Raw genomic sequence first — 20,474 nt, 5'->3', positions numbered from 1 at the left:
ACTTCTTTCTCTCTTCTAAGCATCATAAACCCTTTGGTTCTCATAAAACCTCCTCTTTCAGTGTATTTTTCCTGGCCTACTACTCCAAATACAGATAAGATAAACTAACAGCCACACACAGTCCACATGGGAACACAGCAAATGGGCTAATAAGAATTCCAGTAAAAGCATTTTAAAATAATCTGCTAAACCAGTACATACTGCAAAAAACAGCAACACACACACATTTTGGTCCAGCAATCAATAATAGTGATTTAAGCTATTTGCAGCTGGAACGATGACAAAACTGAAGTCTTTACACCAGCCTGTTACCACACCACCAACTATGAATTATGACTTTATGGAATAATTTTCTCCTTAAACTCACTGGACCCTCTTGCCAAGTACATGCCTTTGCAATGTTTCCCATGTGGTTTCAGAAAGTTACACTAATCTTAGTATGGAACAAATCTTACTTTGTGACCTCCACAGCATTGATTTTTGTTAAACACACAAGGACCACACCCCCTCTGTTTTAACTGCTACTTGATTTTAGTTTCATTAGTGATATTTTTCAAGATGCGGATAACAATGAATGTTAATTACTGACAAAAAAAACAGAGTCTAATTTCACAGTACAAATTCATGCCAGTACACCAGTCCTGCTTAGTCTCCAAGACGGGAAAAAGACTTACACTAAAATGAGATTATCCTTAGATTTCATCTTTTTACCTTGAAACACCAATAGCTATAAAATCACACTCAAGGCGGGAAGAATTCACTCTGTTGCTTATGAATACATGCTCTGAATCATCTAGAACATGCTGCACAATTACAATTGGATTGTTCGCCTTTTCAAAGAAAAGAAGTGCCTTTCCCACTCCCAAACCCCAAACCAAAATTGAAGTCAAAATGAAGAAGACAAGGCAAAACAAAGAGAAATGAAATAATTTATTGGAGATTTCACAAGCAAACTAGCATGCATTTATCATATAAGTCTTGTGACAGTTTGAAGATACCTGGAATCTTTCAGATGAGAAAATTTATACTCTGTCTTAAATACTTTAGAAATGCTACTACGCACAGTTCGAGTCCTGATGATTACACTGCTTCTTCCCTCAGCTTGATAATACTTGAAAGAGATGGAGCACGAGGGACCTAGAACATCACAAAGGCACATTAGAAGTAAGAACAAAGAGAAAATAGTAGTGTTATGCTTTTTGACCACTAAATTGAAAGATATTTAGTATTTAGAAAAGTGCTGAATTAATTTTATATTACAGTAAGTTAAACAATAATGTAAGATGAACCCCACAAGAAAAATATAAGTCACTGGTAACACTACTATCTCAGTGCAGAAAACAATCTTAAAAAAAAAAAAAAAAAGGAAACCAACACAAAAGGTAGCAGTGATTAATAGTGGATTAATTATTCAATTCCAAATACTTCCTTGACAGATATTGTTAGATTTTCTTCTCTACTGAAAAAAGAAAAAGTAAGGAATGTACAAACTAAGTCAACTACAGATAGATTCTCATATACCAGAACAACAATAATTATAAATGCTCTAAAATACTGGTCAACCCTTTAATATTATTAAGTATTCCTCTGCAACATATTTCACCCAACATATTATTACTAGATCTACTTAAAGAAAACCACAAAAACAACTTCAGTGTGAGCTTGGCACAGCCCCAGGCATATCAGTGAAACACCTGTAGCTCATACAAACTAAGGAATTGGACCACAAATTAGCAAGTTATAATGACCTTTATGGAAGAAGGTGAAGCCCACCTTTTAAGACTAGGAACCTTCACTATGTCTATTCACACAACAGGCAATTGATTTTTCATTTTTTTCCCCTGAAAAAGTGCACTTTGCTTTTAAAATTACCAGATCAGTTCAAGTTCTAAAACAGGTAAACTCCTCCCCACACCTACTCTATACGAAAACTTAGAGGTAGATGAGCGCTACAGAAAACATTGCACAAAAAAAGGATACAACAAAAAGGATACACTCTGCATGACAGTATTACTGCAGTATTTACGCAGGAATGTTTCTGAAGAAGAACAGCAGAATGTGGTTTAATTTTACTTGGTTCTCAGTAATGCATACACATCAATTTATACTACCTATAAAAAGCAAATATGCTTCTCTGATAAAATATACAGTTTTGACCCCTTACGAGATTTAATGAGGGCCGATGAATCAACCAACACTAAACTCCATATTCAGAAGTAAATACATTTTTTGATGATTACTTGAACTACTAGGACAACACCAGATTTTGCTGTCTCATTAATTCTCCTTCAAGTCCTTGCCATTTTACAGACTCACTTTTTTCATCAGGTCCAAAACCCAATCATGTTTCCATTCAATGCAGGCTTTCAAGTCACTTCTTCCCTATGAAGAAGCTGGAGAGCTCTCAACACCAGTTTCTTCTACACAACCTTTCTCCTCAACAGTTGTATTTTAGCTACTGAAAAAATAGTCACCCCAAGTACTAACTGAAATTTTTGCCAGTCTATCAAGAAAAAGATATTCTAGCTAGCAAGGAATTACATAGTATTTTTATAATCCACACATTTTCTCTACAAAGATAACACTTACATACAGGAAATACTAAAAAATAACGAAAATCTTTGCAATAAGATTAATGAATTTAACGCAGCTTCCACATGTTTGAAAATAATCAAAAGTTTAACTTATGACAATTGAGTTGTTTAAAAACAACCAAAACAAACAACATTGAGATACGAGATACAGATCAAATTTGAAGTCCTTCAACTGTCTGTATAAACTTGTTTATATGCATATTTATGTTTCAAATGAGATTCTGACACTGCTCTTCCTTACACACTCAGATTTCTAATCATGGCATTCTGCACCATAAATCACCATCCACCAGATTATTCCAGCAGGAAAAAAAATATAGCTGCGCAGAAATAGGGTTCAGTTTCATCATTAGTTGGGAAGTGAAATACATATTTTTAATTAAACTTCATGGATCCCAAGAATCTCTTTGTCTATGGCACATTCTGTGATCTTTACATATAAATAGTCAAGGTAAGGAAGAAGTTCTGTCTGCAACACATTAAACCAACGCACTAACACAAGATGTAAGGCTTTCAGGTGCACAAACACATCTTGCAAAAGCACGTTTGCTCACTCTAGACAGAGTTGACCATCAACATGATTAATAAAAATTAGTTGGAAAGACACTGAATTCCTGGAATAATAGAAGTGTTCAGGCTTCATTTATAAGGCTTTCCAATAGCTAAAATACTTTGGGTTTTTTCATTTGATTAAAAAACCAAAACAACTTAGTAACTTTCTTATTAGACATTGGATAATATAAATACAAGGTTTCTTTCTAACAAGGTAGCAGTAAGAAACAAGACTGAAACATTCCCATAAATCCTTGTCCCTAATAGAATATTTTAGCGAAGGCCCATTTGTCTCTTTTTAATGACCTATACAGAAGAATGCCTGAAAAAAAAGTAGGAACTGGTAAAATCAAAGAGCATCTCAGAAATGAGGGAAACAAGCACAAATATAATCTGATGAAAAAAAAACCCTTAGACGACTGACAAAAGAAGAATCCTACAATTGATGTAACTGTTATACAATATTACGTAAGGAAGATAAAAATAGAATATTTATAATACTACCTTCTCAATAATCATACTGTGGGGTCTCCAGCCAATCTTTAAAAATCAAAAGCAGCTCTCCACATCCTCTATCTTTAACTTCAGTGTTTTTTCCAAAGTAACAATGATCAAACATTAAAACATATATGGATTAAGTAGTGTTTCGGAAGCATTCAGCCTAAGCTTTGAATTCATTTGGTCTTGGGTGGAGGCACAAGCAGAGTGATGCTCAACTGTAATCTGTAACCAAGTTAAATGCTCTAAATTTGAGCTAGGTCATCTACCTGAAATAAGTGCTCCTAATTCTCGCACCATTTACTTCACATGTTAGTTTCACACAGTTCACTACTCAAATGTTTTTAGGCCACCAAAACCCTCAGTTTCATTAGTGTAACTTAAGCAAAATCAACTCTCGTGTAAAGCAAATAGCTCGAGTAAACAGTAGGGAAGTAAAGCTATGTGATAGGAGATTAAGTTAAATAGTGATTACTTTCTACTAAAAGTTACTTTCCCTATCAAGTTTTGACAATAATTTCAAAAATCAGAACCTATGCATTCTACAACAAAGGAAGCCTTTATCACCACAAATTAAGTAGCACTTTCTGATACATATCCTTTCTTAAATCAGGCAAGTTTAAAGGACGCTGCAACAGTACTAAGATCCTATTTTCCAAAGTTAGCAAAGGCAAAGGTCCCTTACAGAGCTAGCAAAAGTGAGTTTATTGCAGGAACAGTTCTTCAGGATCACTTAACAATGGCAGGGACGGAAAGGAAGAAGAAAAGAGGCAACTGTCTTCAAAACTAACGCTCTTGAGACTACTAAAAGGTAAGTGGTTAGATTCCAGAGTAACCCCCCAGCTCACCAGATTAAAGAAACTGACAACTACTCTAGGATATCAAGATTATGGAAATGGCAATCTCAGAGTTTCTAACAAAATAAAGAAGCAACATTTTAACTTACACCAACTATATATCTTGCATTCTGATTTTCTGGCATAGGTGCACATTTAAGAAAAAAAAAATAATGTATAGAACATTTCCACTCCACCATCCTTATTTCTAAGGCAGCCATTAAAAAGATAATACAGAAAACCAAACAAATATCCAGCAATAGAAATGAGCAATATCCCTCAGCCTATTTTGTGTATTTTTATTTTCAGAGAGAGAATCCATACCTTGTGAAGTGTTCTACTTTTTTCTTTTCCCTTCACTGGCATCCTGCTTTGGTCTAGCTGAACGAGCAAATTGCTGAGGTTCTGTTAAGGACTACAAGTGTCAATGACAAACAGAAGGCAATCAAGAAGCAAAAAGGTATTACTTCAGCAAAAGTTAGTTTCAAAGCCTTTATCTGCTCTATCTTAATCAATTCTACTACAGTTTTAAGAATCATAACAATAGTGTCTATTAGTCCAAGATTAGGACCTCACCAATCTGCACTACAGAAAAATGTTAAAAGAGCCTGTCCAAGAGTTTAGAATACTAAGTAAATAAAGACTAACCAGGAACAAGCTAGATGAAAAACAGATTAACTACAGTGGGATAAATGCTTGATATTTACATGTTAATTCCATAACTTTCATATCTTAGTAGGTATTTGGGAGGAAAAAAAGCTAAAAAAGACTGAGGTTGGGGTGAACAAGAGTACAAAGAAAATTAAATAAGACAATGAAACAATTAAAAATATGAAAGGACCGGAAGAACTTTAAAACTTATAGACAAAAAAAAAAAAAAACAAAAAAAACCCCAAAACCAAAATGTAGAGCTCCCAACACGTTACAAAGGCCTAAAAAGAAAGTGACAGTTTGACAGTTCCAGCTGCAGAAGCAGTCTAAACAGAGACCACTGACCCCAACAGGAACATTTCTTTATGTTCTTCATTCTGCAAACACAGGCTTAAACAAGACAAAAAGTCTACTTAATTGAAATAAAATGTTCATACAAGCTAAATTCTCTTGAATTGTTCTTGCAGGATCAAAGTGCTAAGACCAGAGAACTCAATTTTATTGACTTAAACAAAGCGCATTTACTTTCCTGCTCCAGAACAGGTGCCTCTATAAATTTATCAATTATAAAATTAACAGTAGCACATTATGCCACACTGCCTGGGTTTCTTAAGGTAATTCCTCTTTCCATAGATTTCTAGTAAGTAGAACATCAACAGCTAAACTAGGGATTGACAGACAGATTACAAAGAATATAATGCAAATGTTTCAAGAAAAAGATACAACCACCATGGGTTTTTCAAATAAGACATATCCATTTGCTTCTTTTAAAGCTTTAGCAGCTGCTTTTTCATTAGGAAGTCCAATGAAAGCCTGTCCCTTCATACGGCCCTCTTTCATCAAACGTATATCAAACCTAGAGGCAAAATAGAGAATCGGGAATTACCCGTGTTTAACAACACTTTCATATTTCATAGTACAAATATAATTCTCATGCTTCAAGTTGGAGAAATAGCAGAAATGGAAGTAGAGCCTAACAAGCAGTAATTATGTAACTGGAGACCGTCTTGCCTGGGGGAAGCATTTAGTAAAAAGTGACATTAGGCTGCAGGCTGGCAAATTGGGTGTGCAACTGTAGTAAATACGACATATGGAAAATGATCAGATACACACAAATGTCTTCACTGTTCATTCTGTGTCAGTCAGCCAATAAACAGTAAATTTGGCAATGAAAATATAAGGGCAAAATAGTAGGGTCTTCAGACACTGTTCAAAAATAATTCTATTTCTGTACTTGTGATAAATTAAGATTTTCAAATGAAATTCATTTTTTCTTTATGCAGAAAAGGATAAAGATGTAGAAGAATAAATAAAAAGTAGGGAGGATTAGTTTTTAAATCAAAATTTTCACCATTATTAAATTAACTTACATATTTCGTTCCTCTTCTGACTGGAAGTCAACATATCTTCCAAAAATGAACTTGAGATCCTGAAATTAAAGGGTAGGTGTAAGAGGAAGGCTGATAAAAAGCTCTTTTGATAAATACTTAATTTGCTTGTTTACCTACCTTTTCTTGAACTTGTTTAGCTAAATTCTTCACATATATCCTGCAATTTGGATCACCTGGCTCATAGTTTTTGAAAACAGAAAATTTTTCCATTTCTTGAAGACAGAAAAACAGACAATGTTTTAGCTCATTTAATTACTTCGTATTTTTGCTCAGTATGAAACGACTAAATATGATATATTAAGAAAAGAAATATTTAAACCATTAGTTGCTACAAATCAAAGAACTATTATTAGATAACTTATTCTCACAGTTATACCTTCTCTAGAAAGCCTGTTTTTCTCTAGATCCCTTCTAGATATAAATTCTGATGGTATTTCATCCTCCTCCTCTTCAGTTTCCATTTTATCATTTGAGCTAGGAGCTGGGAAAATCCTTCCAAAGCCTGTATTATTGATTTCTTCTTCTTTGACACAAATGTCTGAAATTTCAACGCATTATGTAAGTCATCTGTATGTTTATTCACAAGACTATAAACAGCAAGCAGAAAAGCATGCTACTTCCAATAACATCTTAATATAGTACACTTTATAAAGCAATTCAAACATATCCTTAAAGACATGTGTCTTAATCCCTGTTTGACAAACACACCTGCCCTATTGTCCTATAACATTAACTGTACTGCAAATAAAAGCCATGGAACGTGCCAGTTAAAATGAAACTAGCCTTGCTGCTCATGCTCATATTCATTTCACTGGTGTATCTAATTTTCATTCAAAGAAACCATATATTACTGTAAAGTACCAAGAAATGCAGACTGACCATAACCCTATAAGAAACCATCAGCCTCATTGCTATTACTGGCCAGCATTTTTATAGCAGATAATCGGTGCATCACAGAGGAGTTGGCAACCACTTGAATGCTGCTCTCTAAGAGCTGGAAAAGGAAAATCTGAAATTATCTTGGTACCTTCCGTTACACTGTATAACACTGAAAATACATTTGTAATGTATTTGATAAATACACCTTAAAAGACTGCAACTCACCACAAACACAGACCACATATGAAAAGAAAGAGACCTTTAAAGTCCTCTAGAATCTTTACTGTACCAAAGCACAGAGTTCTGGGCTTTAACATGGGGGAAAAAGAGCAAATGCAGACAAGATGCCAGTTATTCTTAAACCCCAATATTTGCTGGTTTTGAAAGCTCACAATACAAAAGATGAAAAAATAATTCCCTTGCCTAAATTTTAGCAGCCTTCTACGCTGAAACCACATTTGAATTGTGAACTCTTACCATTTTTTTCTTCTTTTTCTGAGTTTATCTGTAGAACAGATGGGATGTCAGTAGTAATATGGAACTCAATTTTTTTATGACCTACATGCTGTAGCTGCTCAAAGACATCTGAAGGTGACAGCGTAGGATGCAAATTACTGTTTAAAACAAGAACATGTTAGTTAGAGTCAAACACTTATAAATGCATAGTCAAATACAAGATTTCTTCCAGATAGATTTTATACTGTTGTTTACCACATATACGTGAATTCTCCCTCCATTTCAAAAATTTCACCCAGTATAGTTCGAGTTGATTAAAACACTGCAAATACAGTAGCTGTAACTGGTGGTGAGAGCAGAACCAAGTATTTAATACAGCATTATGGTATGGACAGGCACTTATGAAAACCTGTATCAGCAAGTTAGTTTACAAAATATAACTGGCCGTGCTGCTGTTCCCCCGTAGTGTAGAAAATACATCAAATTTTCAGATTATAGACTATATATTTATATATACACTATTTATGTATATATATATACACTATATATAGAAATCCCTTGGAGGAAGAAGGAGGCTATTAGTAAAAATGCATTCACAATTGATCATGACTACACAGAAGTACTACACTGGTGCCTACTGTGCCATAGTATTGCAGTTTCAAAACCCAAAATTATTTAAAACAAAATCCACTGTTAATATTCTTCCAGTATCACCTTTCATTTTGTGTTCCAAATTTTTATTTCAAGACGTATCTCAAACAAATCCAGATTGCTTCTGTGAGGAATGTGGTGCGCAATTGTTTTTCTTTAGGAAAAAGGGATTTTTATTAGTTTGAAAGCAAGAGAAACACAGAGTTTGAACCAGGCACACTTTACAGACAAGGGCTGTTGAGCAGACTTGAGTTCAATTACATGATGCCTTGGACCTTTAGAACAATAAATTCAAGCCTAAGGATAAGGGAAAACCAACTCCACTACCCCATTTATATATCAGTGAAGAATGTCTGGTTTAGAACAGCAACACTTAAGCAACCATGATACACAGACTGTCATTTAGTAAAAGGAATAATCGAAAAAAGTACAAAAACCACAGAAATAATACAAACCTGTGGGGAGTAGAGACAGGAACATTCAACAAGTCTTTAATTCTTTGCTTTTTTCTAACACCACGCCTCTTTGTGTTTATTGGTCTTTTAGGCTGAAGGGTTGCTAATTCCATCAACTTGGTCATTCTATTTTAAACAAAATTTTAAAAAGAACCAAAGTGGTTTATTTGAAAATACTTATTTTGAAAAATCTCCCCCCTTCCTTAAAGCTCCTGAAATACAACTCTTCAGGATACAGTTATATATCAAGCTACCTTAAGACCAAAACTACATTAATAAACCATAACACACAGCAAATCAATATACACAGAACAATTAAGTGATCAATGAAAACTGTAATGAGTCCAATGATGCCCCTTCCTTCTCCAAGCATACACTTGATTTAGACATCGAAGCTGTAAAATTGCTAAGAAGCCCTAAGCTGAACCGTTTTTTAGAATATTATTTCCATTCAGGAGTTCCTTTCTTCCAAATCTATGTATTTTTCTGAATATAGCGGAAGGACTTTCTGATTTACTTTTCAGTTTAAATAGCAATTAAAGAAAATTTATTCTTCATTCAGTATTAAAGATTAAAAAAAACAGTTATGATGCAATTCAGTCCCAAAACTGCAAGAGAATCCTCAGTACACACGATCGCCTATTATTATTACTCCTAGCAATCACACACTGATGTGCAAGAACATTTTGGAAGACAGAGTGCACATATGACTCAGCCTGAGTAGTTTACTCCGTAGAGATGCGGAAAAGTGAAGAAGCTAGAAAACAATATAATTATTTCTTCCTTCTATCTGCACTCTCTTGATTCTGAGTTTTTGTTTTGTTGGGATTTTTGTCTAGTTTTTTTTTTTAGACATGGGAACAAATAATTTGTGTACCATTTAGCCATCTCCTTCTCTTACTGTGATTCAAAACAGTACTGGTTTTAAATCACCCTGGAGCTTCCTTAAGTACCCAGAACGATTACCTATATATCCCAAACATTAACTGATTCCACCACTTGCTGAACTAGAAGCTAGAAAAGTGAAAATAACACTTTAAAAGAGCCCAAAAGCTTGCAAATGGCTGTAAAATACCTACCTCTCCTTTTCTTCATCATTATCACTTTCATATTCTGACTCCTCCCCACTAGATAGTTGCTCTTCTTCCTCGTCAGGCAAAGGAGGTTCTTCAGGAGGCAAAGGTGGGATTGGGGGTGGTGGTGCAGGCACTGGTAAATATTCTTCATACTAATTATATGAGGAAAAAGTTAAAAAAAAAAGCGCAACTAAATGTTTTAAGAAAACAAACAGCATATCTTGTTTTCCTTTACTTAATAAAAACGGTCAAAGAAATAAATTAAAAGATGACAAGAAGCATTTTTTGAAGTATGTTTATAGGGTTCTGTATGCTATTTTGCTGAACTACATTACTAATGATAACTTTCCACAAGTAAAAAGAATTGCTGCTTTCTGAAGCGCAACTGAATGTTTTCATTCTTTTAATCTGAGGAGTTAAAAAACAAAAAAAGCAGCCATGACCCTAGCTTTTCATTTGCACTCAATTGTAAGGACTTGCTAGAGAGGAATGCAGTCAAAACAGAGGAGGAGGCCTAAGCTCCCAAACTACCTCAGTTTCTACACTGAACCTTCCACTACCTATCAAAGTTACAGTTCTACTTCTGTAAGGAGTGAGGGCTTTATGAAACGAATTAGTTTCTTCATTGAGACTGCAAAAACCCCATATAAGAAATGCCCTATGCACAAAATGATCTCCAGCCCTACTTTCAACAATCTTACTAAACTAAACAGCTACTTTTTGCATACCCTTGGTTCCATAAGGCACTAATGACTTCTGTCATTAGAAATACTCTGTGCCCTTTACAAACTGCTCTAGGAATTTTGAGGACTGGTTTCTCACCTTACTACTCTTTTTGCATGACTACTAAAATCACAATGCTTATCCTGGTCCAAACCAGGCAACAAATAAAATTATTCCTAGAATATCAGTGTGAATTCATTTATGTGATAGATTTATTTCACATTTTTCTTTACCAGTTAGCTCCCCTCTTACTAGAAGCAGATGCTTTGTTAAGGCAAACACAAAGTGTAGTGAAGCACAACTTCACTATATCCAAATACTGTAAGCTATCACTATTAATGCAGGTCCTCACATGCTCTACCTTCCACTGGCAATCAGTTAAACTACTCTGTTCTCTCAGCAAACAGACTATGAGCCAGTATTTCTATTTGTCTTCAAAACCAGCTCTGCCTAAGCTGGTTTCCCTCAACCCTGCCTCTTTCAAAAAACAACCTGGAACAGAGCAAGTTAAATCCAAAAGAGCTGCATAATCTCTTTAAAAATCTGAATGTAACCGGAACTCCAAAGAAATAAACAGACAAAAACTTAACGTACCTTTTTAAGGAAATGCGCTAATGGTTTTCTTTATTTCTTGTATCTGTAACATGATGCTATAACGTCCTTTTTTGAAATATTCCAGCTACTATCATACACATATATTTCTTTATTCTAAGTGCAGTAAGATTTGTTTAGAAGACTAAGATGCACATCTAACCCAATGAAATGCAGCAATATTTGCTATCTTCTAGAGATTTCTCCAACTTTAAATTTGAACTTAGATCTCGTACCACGTTGCTAATGTTTTGAATTGCCAATTTTGAACTGTCAATTTTACAGTACTTAAAAGACATTTAAAAAGTTACCATGGGAGGACGAGCAGTAATTGGCCCAAAAGGTGGAGGAAGATTCATTTTATTCATAAGATGAAGTACCTGAAATGATTCAAAATAAGTCAGATTTCCTTTAAATAAATAAATTTAAAAAAATACTTCCTTGCTAGGTATAAGAGTCTATAATTTCTGGCAGATGTAAATCAGTACAGTTTTAATGAAGACACAATTACACTGGTTATTAAAGAAAAGCCTGGACTTGATATTCAACGCTAATTGTAAATATGAGCAACACCCTAAAAAGGCAATCAAAAAAAGTAAATATCTTCTCAGAATGAAATTCCATGTACTCAAGTCACATCTAATTAAAAAGAACATATCCAGCTAAGTTTTCAGTGTCAATGTAGTAATGGTTACTTCAGGTCAATGAAATCTTACTATCTCAACATAGTAAGAAATTAACATTATCACAGGAAAACTAACCTAATATTTAGTATGACAAAAAGTAGTTCTATGGACAATTAGACGAGGAAAAACCAAGATGTTTTTATTTTTATACTTTCTTTTTCTGCCATTTTTTACTCACCTGGACATAAAATTTGGGCACGCTTGCCAAGGCATTTGCTATATTTGCTAGAATTGTACTTGAAGGTGGTGGATACAAATACTTGAGGCAAGAATTGATGGGAAAGGTGAGGCTGAGGAAAAAAAGATTGAAACTCAGGAATCTTAGCACCATTGTGACATAGTGACTGATAACACTTAAAGATTACTAAAGGCTTAACTATTTATTACATCTGAAGTATCACTGAAATATTATTTTCCCTAAAATAGTTTTGGGCTACTTACATTACGGCTTTAGCATGAGAAAACGATCCCCTAACACATGACAGACTTACTGGGCTTCAGCATAATGAAAATACCAACATATGATGAAAGCCTAAAGCACACAGAAACAATTAACATGTCCAAACCAGAAGGACAGCATAGCATGCTCTACAAACATCATAAATTCAGTGCTCAAAGTGCTGAGTTTATTAGCCCAAAAAGAAATCTATTCTTCACGTATGCAAAAATGCAAATAGGGCAAAAAATAAGAAGCCTTCAGAAAAATAAAAGTCAACAGTATTAACACTGGGACAAGCTACCCAGTCCTTAAACTCTTCCTGAGAAAGCAGTGCATTTGTGCTAGAAGGCTATTATGCAATCCACAACTTCACACCTCAAAACACCAGTTGCTACTCAGCTATAACGCTTCTAAACTTGTCATAAAGATGAAATTTTAGTTCAATTCCTACAGCTATGCATATAAAACAGAACAAGAGAAAATGCAGCTTATTGCATTCTCTCTTGTTCAACATAACTCTTATTTCAAAAATAATTATCATATTTTGTTACAGTTTAAGACAAAAAAAGACACTAACCCATGGTTGGGTGCAATTCCATTCTCTATTTTAACACAGTTGGGTTCCTTCTTCTCTTCTTCTTTCACCGGTTCTTCTAAACTGAAAAATAATTTAGCTTTAAAACAGGGCAAAATTTAATTTCCTTCCATAATGTATGAAATATGTTTAAGGTCATATATTAAAAACATAAGAAATACATTAGCATAGTATTTTTATCAAGGACCTCATTAATTAAGTATTAATACTTGTAGGTACTCATAGTAGCTAGACATCTAAGGTTTACATAAATATTTATGCAGCTTTAACCAAGTCTCACTATACTTAAAACTTCTGACTTAAATTGTCTCACAGGAAAAGAACTAAAATTATGTTGCTTTCTATTCAAAGACTCTTTACTCTCTGTTCAGAGACAGTATAAAACCAAGTTGAATTGTTGACTTGTTCACATTAAGAGTGGAATAAATAACTAAACTCTGCTATAGAGGTTTTAAGCTAAGCATTACCACATAGCTTCTATCACTTAGTTACATATGACACAAGTAAACCTAAACACCTAACAATGCAATTGAAACCCAAACTACCAGTTCTTGCTCATACTATCATTTGGATTCTTCTTGTTTTTTAATGTTACATGTTCTTTATTCGAAGGAAGACTCAAACAGTTTTGTTTGTTCTGCTCATGATTCAAGTAGATACATGCAAATCAACTCCAGCCTAGAAGACAGTGTCTACAATAGTACAGCTATGCTAGCACGGGTCAATTCTGCCCGACTCTTGATTAGGAACAATTATTAATTGCATGCACTGCTTAACAGCAAAAGAAAATGATAACCCTGACATGGAACCTGTGCAATACAGAGGTCACATTACAAAGACTGGAGTCTTGTCTGTAAATTGTGAACAGGGACAATTGCTCATTAGGATATGAGCAACTATAGGAATAAGGAATACTATATATAATAATACTAACAGACAGAACACAGTCACTTATCTATCGTCATGAACCTGCCTGTTAACACTTTAAATGGTTATGATTTATCCTTTGATCTAGCAGTACTATGAAAGTATCATGAATATAGAATATCCTTTCCTTGACCACAAACATAGAAATTAAATTATGCACATACCTGTTACACTTCTCTGAGACAGAAGGCTGGCTAACTACCTGCACGCTATCTTGCTCCTTTGCGAATTCAACAACTAAGGTATGACCTAAAAGTTTTAGCTGATGCAGTCTTGACAAAGCCTTCAAACAATTACGGAGAAAAGAAAGAAAGGTAAGAGGAAAAACATTAGAATTATTTCAAAGCATAACTTTTTCTTTGGCTGGTGAACTAATGATAGGATGCAGTCCCAACTGCTTTAAGGTAATTCTAAGCTACCACACACAAAGTTTTGCGTCGTTTCTGCCTTCACAGCCCTGCTTTTGGCAGCCTCTTTCCTGCTAGCAGAAACAAAAATACAAAGTTCACAACTAGAACCACTGAAGAGACTCAGGTCATCTGAACACAGTAGTGAGACAGCAGCCAGCAACATGATACTTATTACACAGCCTAGTAAATCTCTGTGATTTCAAGTAACCAATCTCTTGCTCATGAAGTACAAACATGTTGAACTCGGGCTAGTAATAGCTGGGAATTTTAAAATCAAGATTCTTAACAATGACACTAGAAATCTCCAGCATTCTGCATGTCTAGATCACGACAGGCTGCTAACTGCCCCAGCTTGCACGGAGCAACCTAAATTCACCACTGTTCACCTGAGATAATCATTGTAACTTTAAGTAGTACTTCACAGCATTGCCTGAAAAAATAAAAGCAACACCAAAAAGACCCAGGGTTAGAAGGAAATTCAGGACACAGGCTTTTTACCAGATTCATATTTGAAAAGCATTATTAGTATTAGCTTTTTTGGCATCCATGTCCCCCATTAAAATGGTAGTTTTTCTTATCAAAGTTAAGCATTCAAGGCAGTCTTCAATTGAGAACATCGCTGTGTCTGAATTTTATGGCAAATATGCAGTTATGCAGAAGACAAGTAAATTATGTTTGGTTTATAGTTGATATGTAAATGCACAAACACACTAGGCAAGGCCCTGACCAGTTTCAAGTCATGTAATTTTGTGACCCCGGATGTGACATGTTGGATCAGAAGACTTCCACAAGCCCTAACCCACCTTTCTTATGACTTTATAGAAATATTCATTTTTTTGAATCCTTCAAGCACTACCTGAAAAAGAACTCTAATATTACATTGCTCTGCACTTTTTTTCACCAACAATGAGTACCAGATGATGTGTAAAATACTCCAGAGCACAACTGGCAATTCAGAAAAGCGCTTTGCTAAAACATTCAATAACAAACTCAATACAAACCTTCACAGCTGCATTTTCACTGGGAAAGGTAGCAAATGCAGTATGTTTCTAGAAAACAACAAAAAAAAATTGTCATATAGAATTCAAATAAAAAATGGTAAGAAACAGAATGTAAAGAATATATCCACAAGGAATTAGTGGATACAAGTTTGCATATTTGAAAGCATCCTGGTAGCAGTCATTTAAGTCCTATGCGGGGTAAAGATGGAGTACTAAGGAATTTTTTTTCTTAAGAATCTAGAACAGGCACCTCATCCATCAAAAAATTAAGGTAGGAACTGAGCAGCTTGAGGAACACAGGAAAATAGTATTTTTTTTCTAGTGAGAAAAGCCATCCTCATCTGCAAGGAAGTGTATTGATAAAGAAGTTTAAACTTGTTTTCAAAAAAGAACATATATTTTAGCAACTCTCAGTAGAGTAGCATCATCATGATCCTGAGGAAGGATCATTATTATACTTAGGAAGCTGGCCTCTTCTCCCAAGTGACAGAGGACAGGACAAGGGGGAATGGCCTGAAGCTCTGCCAGGGGAGGTTCAGGCTGGATATCAGAAAAAAATTTTTCACGGAAAGAGTCATCGGGCACTGGAACAGGCTGCCCAGGGAGGTGGTTGAGTCACCTTCCCTGGAGGTGTTTAAGGAAGGGGTGGATGAAGTGCTTAGGGACATGGTTTAAGGAAGTGTTAGGAATGGTTGGACTCTATGATCCATGATCACCTTTCCAACCTGGTAATTCTATGATCAAAGCAACTCCTAAAATCGTTACTTTTCCTGCTATAAAAGTCATAGCTACTGTAATGCTCTGACACTTTCAATGGTTCCCAATTAACATTTCCCCTTAATTTTTAGTATTAAGAAACTTTAAGCTTTCCAAAATAGACCAAGTCCTCACCGAATACACAGGTCATCTTAAATTGTTGTAACACACTTCATCACTTGCCACTACATGATTCAGTATTAAAACCCCAAAATGCTAATAGTTGCAACAGCAGCTATCGGAAAAATCACCATCAGAGAACCACAGAATCTTGTAATGGTTTGGGTTGGAAGGAACCTTAACAATCATCCAGTTCCAACTGCCCTGCCATAGGCAGAGGCACCTTCCACTGGATGGGGTTGCTCGAAGCCCCATCCAACCTGGCTTTGAATGCCTGCAGAGATGAGGCAGCCACGACTTCTCTGGGCAACCCATTCCTGTGCCTCACCATCCCCATAGTAAAACGCTTCTTCCTAATATCTAATCCAAATCTCCCCTCTTTCAAGTCAAAACTGTTCCCCCTCATCCTATTCCTGCACTCCCTGACAAAGAGACCCTCTCCAGCTTTCCTGCAGGCACCCTTTAAGTACTACAAAGCCAGTATTTTTAATAACCTGTAAGAGAAAGCATAAGCCTGACACAAGCTGAGAACATTTATTTATCTGCAGTTCTGCAGGAATATAAGGCTATTCCCAAACGGCATTCACCACCAGACAGATACTGCTATGAGTTTTTTTGCAATTTAGAGCAAGGAAACGATAAAATAAGGATGTGGAGAGGCAGGCCCGTCAATCTGCACCCTAGACACTTCTGCGCTTCTTTTCCGCAGCCTTGCTGCCAACAAGCAGGACGCCCCGGAGGGAGGCGGGAGGCCGGTCACCTGCCCCCCCGCCGCCCCGGCTCCCGCTCGGCCCCGCGTTAAGGGCGCGGCCCTCACCAGCCGCCCGTGGTCTGACAGGACGCGCACGGCCACCGCCCCGAAGTGCTTCAGAAGGTCCTCCTTCTCGGCCGCCGTGAGCTCGGCGGGCAGGTGCCGCACCAGCAGCGTGCGGCCCCGTCGCCGGGCCACGCCGGGGTGAGGGGGGACGCCGGGGAGGGGCGGGCCGGCCCCCAGCCCCACGCCGCCCGCCCGCGCCTCCTCGCACCCCGGCGCCGCCATCGCAGCGCGCGCGGAAGTGAGGGTAGATCGCGCGAGAGCGGAGCCGCTGCCCCAAGTCTCGCGAGAGTGGCCGCGTCACGGGGTCGCGGGTTCGGGGCCCGCGGGCGTTGGCTGAGATCGCGCTGCGGGCAGGGGGAGGGCTGCGGGCGCCGGGAGAGTTCCATCCAGTTCCACCCACACTGTCCATGGGCAGGGACACCTCCCACAGACCAGGCTGCTCCAAGCCCCATCCAACCTGGCCTTGAACACCTCCGGGGATGGGGCGGCCACAGCTTCTTTGGGCAACCTGTGCCAGTGCCTCAAACCCTCACAGTAAGAAATTTCTTCCTAATGTTTAACCTGGTTGTACCCTCCTTCAGCCTAAGACCATTCCCCCCTTGTCCTATTACTGCACTCGCTGATAAAGAGCCCCTCCCCAGCTTTCCTGTAGGCTGCTTTAAGGCTTCTATGAGTCCTCCCCAGAGCCTTCTCTCCTCTACAATGCACAAGCTCGACTCTCAGCCTGTCCTGGTATGGGAGGTGCTCCAGCCCTCTGAACATCTTCGTGACCCTAGACCCACTCTTAAAAGATCCATGTCCTTCCTGTGCTGTGGATTCCAGAACTGATCCCAGTGCTCCAGGTGAGGTCTCATGAGAGCAGATGGCAGAATCACCTCCCTTGACCTTTGTGAACACAGGCTTGTAGATGTTCACAAAGACTTGTAGCAATAGGATAAGGGGGAATGGGTATAAAATGGAGGGTGCAGATTTAGACTTGACATAAAGAATTTCTTCACCATGAGAGTAGTGAGACACTGGCCCAGGTTGCCCAGGGAAGCTGTGGCTGCCCCGTCCCTGGAGGTGTTCAAGGCCAGATTGGATGGGCCTTGGGCAGCCTGATCTAGTGGGGTGTCCCTCCCCATGGCAGGGGGTTGGAACGAGATGATCTTTAAGGTCCCGTCCAACCCAAACTATTCTGATTCTATGACCTGCTGGACACGCCGCTTCTGATGTAGCCCAGGATACAGCTGCGAGCGCGCTGTGCCTGCTCATGCCATTCTCATTAGTATATACCTGAAGAGACTTCATTTTTCCTTCTGCCACTTTATCTGAATGGGAAGGGATTAAGATTTTCCTGGCATAGATGTTAATGTGCTGCTTCAGGACAGCAGTTTTTGAGTGTCTGGCAGAGGCAAGCAGCCTGGGCAAAGCACAGCTGTAATGACACACTGTACCTACAAGCATGAGAGGGGTGCTGCAGCCTGAGGAGTGAGTACAAGCCAGATCCTACTGAAAAGAATTAGACTGATCCAAAGCAGTTGTTTGGGTTTTTTTCTTAGCCAGAAGCTTTGACCTCAAAAGTGTGAAAAAATTCCCCAAACTTGGCTGATGAAAGCTCAGGTTTTGCCATATCTCATCAGCTGGTTGCAGGCTGGCAAAACCACCACCTGCCTAGGTCACTGTTACTACTGGCTCTGGGTCCAACAGAACCATAGAGCCTGATGCTGCTGTGCAAAGTCTGAAATACTTGGCCTTCCACTGGGCAGTGAGAGCTCAGAGGGTGACCCAAGCTGTGGGAATGGACTTGGAGGCGCACTGAAGCCAGCCATAAAGAAAAAATGTTTTGTAGGTTGTGCAGTGTACCTGGTGAATAGCGAATGATTGTTATTGAATCTTTCAATAGAATAAATAAGACCTTCAATCCGTAAAGACCTCAAGGACCCTTCTTTTCCTCCAAGAGTTGTGATGAACCTGGCAACTGTACCTGCAGTACACGTTAGAATCATAGAATCCCTAGGATGGAAAAGACCTTTGAGATCATCAAGCCCAGCCATACCTGTCCACTACTAAACCATATCTCCCTAAGCACTTCATCTACCCCTCTTTTAAATACATCCAAGGATGGTGACTCGGCCACATCCCTGGGCAGCATGTTCCAGTGTTTGATAATCCTGTCAGTGAACATTCTGAACCTACCCTGGCACAGCTTGAGGCCTTTCCCTTTTGTCCCACGACCTGTGACTTGGGAGAAGAGACCAACATCCACCTCTCTACAACCTCCTTTCAGGTAGTTGTAGACAGGGATAAGGTCTCCCCTCAGCCTCCTCTTCCCTAGGCCAAGCAGCCCCAGTTCTCTTAGCTGCTCCTTCACCAGCTTTGTTGCTCTTCTCTGGACACGCTCCAGCACCTCAGTGTCTTTTTTTTAGTGAGAGGCCCAAAACTGAACCAAGGATTCGAGGTGTGGCCTCATCAGTGCTGAGTACAGGGGCAGAATCGCTTCCCCGGTCCTGCTGGCCATGCTGTTTCTGATACAAGCCAAGATGCCATTGGCCTTCTTGGCCACCTGGGTACACTGCTGGCTCATGTTCAGCTGGCTGTCAAACAACATTCCCAGATCCTTCTTTGCCAAGCAGCTTTCCAGCCACTCTATAAATTCTGTACATTATTCAGACAGTGGCAACTGGAATTCCAGTATCTGAATAAGGGAAGGGTTGTCCCTGGACACTGAGAAGCCTCAGCTGCAAGTTCTAGTATCTTTACTTTTTAAACAAAGTTCATAAACTTTGTTCTATCAGTGGTGCCTTTTACCTTTCTTTGCCTCTGGAGTTGCATTTTGTTTGCTTTTCCTCCAAGGAATTTTTTGAATAAAAATTTTTGAAGCAGCATTTGCATGTTTAAGCATGTCTTGCAGCATAGAAGTAAGAAATCATCTACTGTACCACTTTTTTTTACAGTAAGCTGCTACATTTTAACACTGAAGTGTTAATCAAACCAAATTACCTTTCACTTAATTTGTTGAGAGGAAGATCTATTATACATGCTGCATTTCATCGGTTTTCAAAGTCAGTTCTCAGGTTACATGTCTAATGCTAAGGTGATGTATTTCCCACCTTAATACAGGTGTCAACAACCTTTCAGGTGAAAGCACAAAATATACCTCCGCACAAGCTCAGTGCCTGGGTTTTTTTACACCCAGGGGATCGGGTTCAGGACCAATGCTTTATTGTGTGTTATACTTCTGTGCAAGATGCTTACTGTCTTTTTCCACCAAATACAATCAATGCTTTATATGCAAGTACAACTTCATTCTACATCATTGAGCTGTGAGAGTTCAGACATACTGCCTTATACTGAAATGAGGAGCCTGTGCACTCAGTTTTACACTGCC

At 38.1% G+C, this 20,474-nt stretch overlaps 1 protein-coding gene across 2 annotated transcripts; it reads right to left on the bottom strand.

Moving 5' to 3' along the window:
* Positions 1-915: 915 nt before the first annotated feature.
* Positions 916-17,341, bottom strand: RNPC3 (RNA binding region (RNP1, RRM) containing 3). 2 transcript variants are annotated; one of them, XM_054073374.1, is made up of 15 exons: positions 17,105-17,341; positions 15,412-15,459; positions 14,165-14,283; positions 13,056-13,136; positions 12,218-12,329; positions 11,665-11,733; positions 10,043-10,191; positions 8,964-9,089; positions 7,879-8,015; positions 6,899-7,060; positions 6,640-6,734; positions 6,502-6,560; positions 5,855-5,987; positions 4,805-4,877; positions 916-2,038 (listed from the first exon to the last, which is right to left on the bottom strand). In XM_054073374.1, the coding sequence occupies exons 1-14, from the start codon at positions 17,324-17,326 to the stop codon at positions 4,818-4,820; spliced, it is 1,572 nt and encodes a 523-aa protein (XP_053929349.1). In that variant the 5' UTR covers positions 17,327-17,341; the 3' UTR covers positions 916-2,038; positions 4,805-4,817. The 2 variants fall into 2 exon arrangements, with proteins under 2 accessions (XP_053929349.1, XP_053929350.1); XM_054073375.1 differs by having other exon boundaries at positions 916-1,137.
* Between the last annotated feature and the right edge of the window lie 3,133 nt (positions 17,342-20,474).

The sequence above is a fragment of the Cuculus canorus genome, chromosome 8 (assembly GCF_017976375.1).
Source record: "Cuculus canorus isolate bCucCan1 chromosome 8, bCucCan1.pri, whole genome shotgun sequence".
Classification (NCBI taxonomy): Eukaryota; Metazoa; Chordata; class Aves; order Cuculiformes; family Cuculidae; genus Cuculus; species Cuculus canorus.
This window is presented reverse-complemented; position numbering and strand designations above follow the sequence as displayed.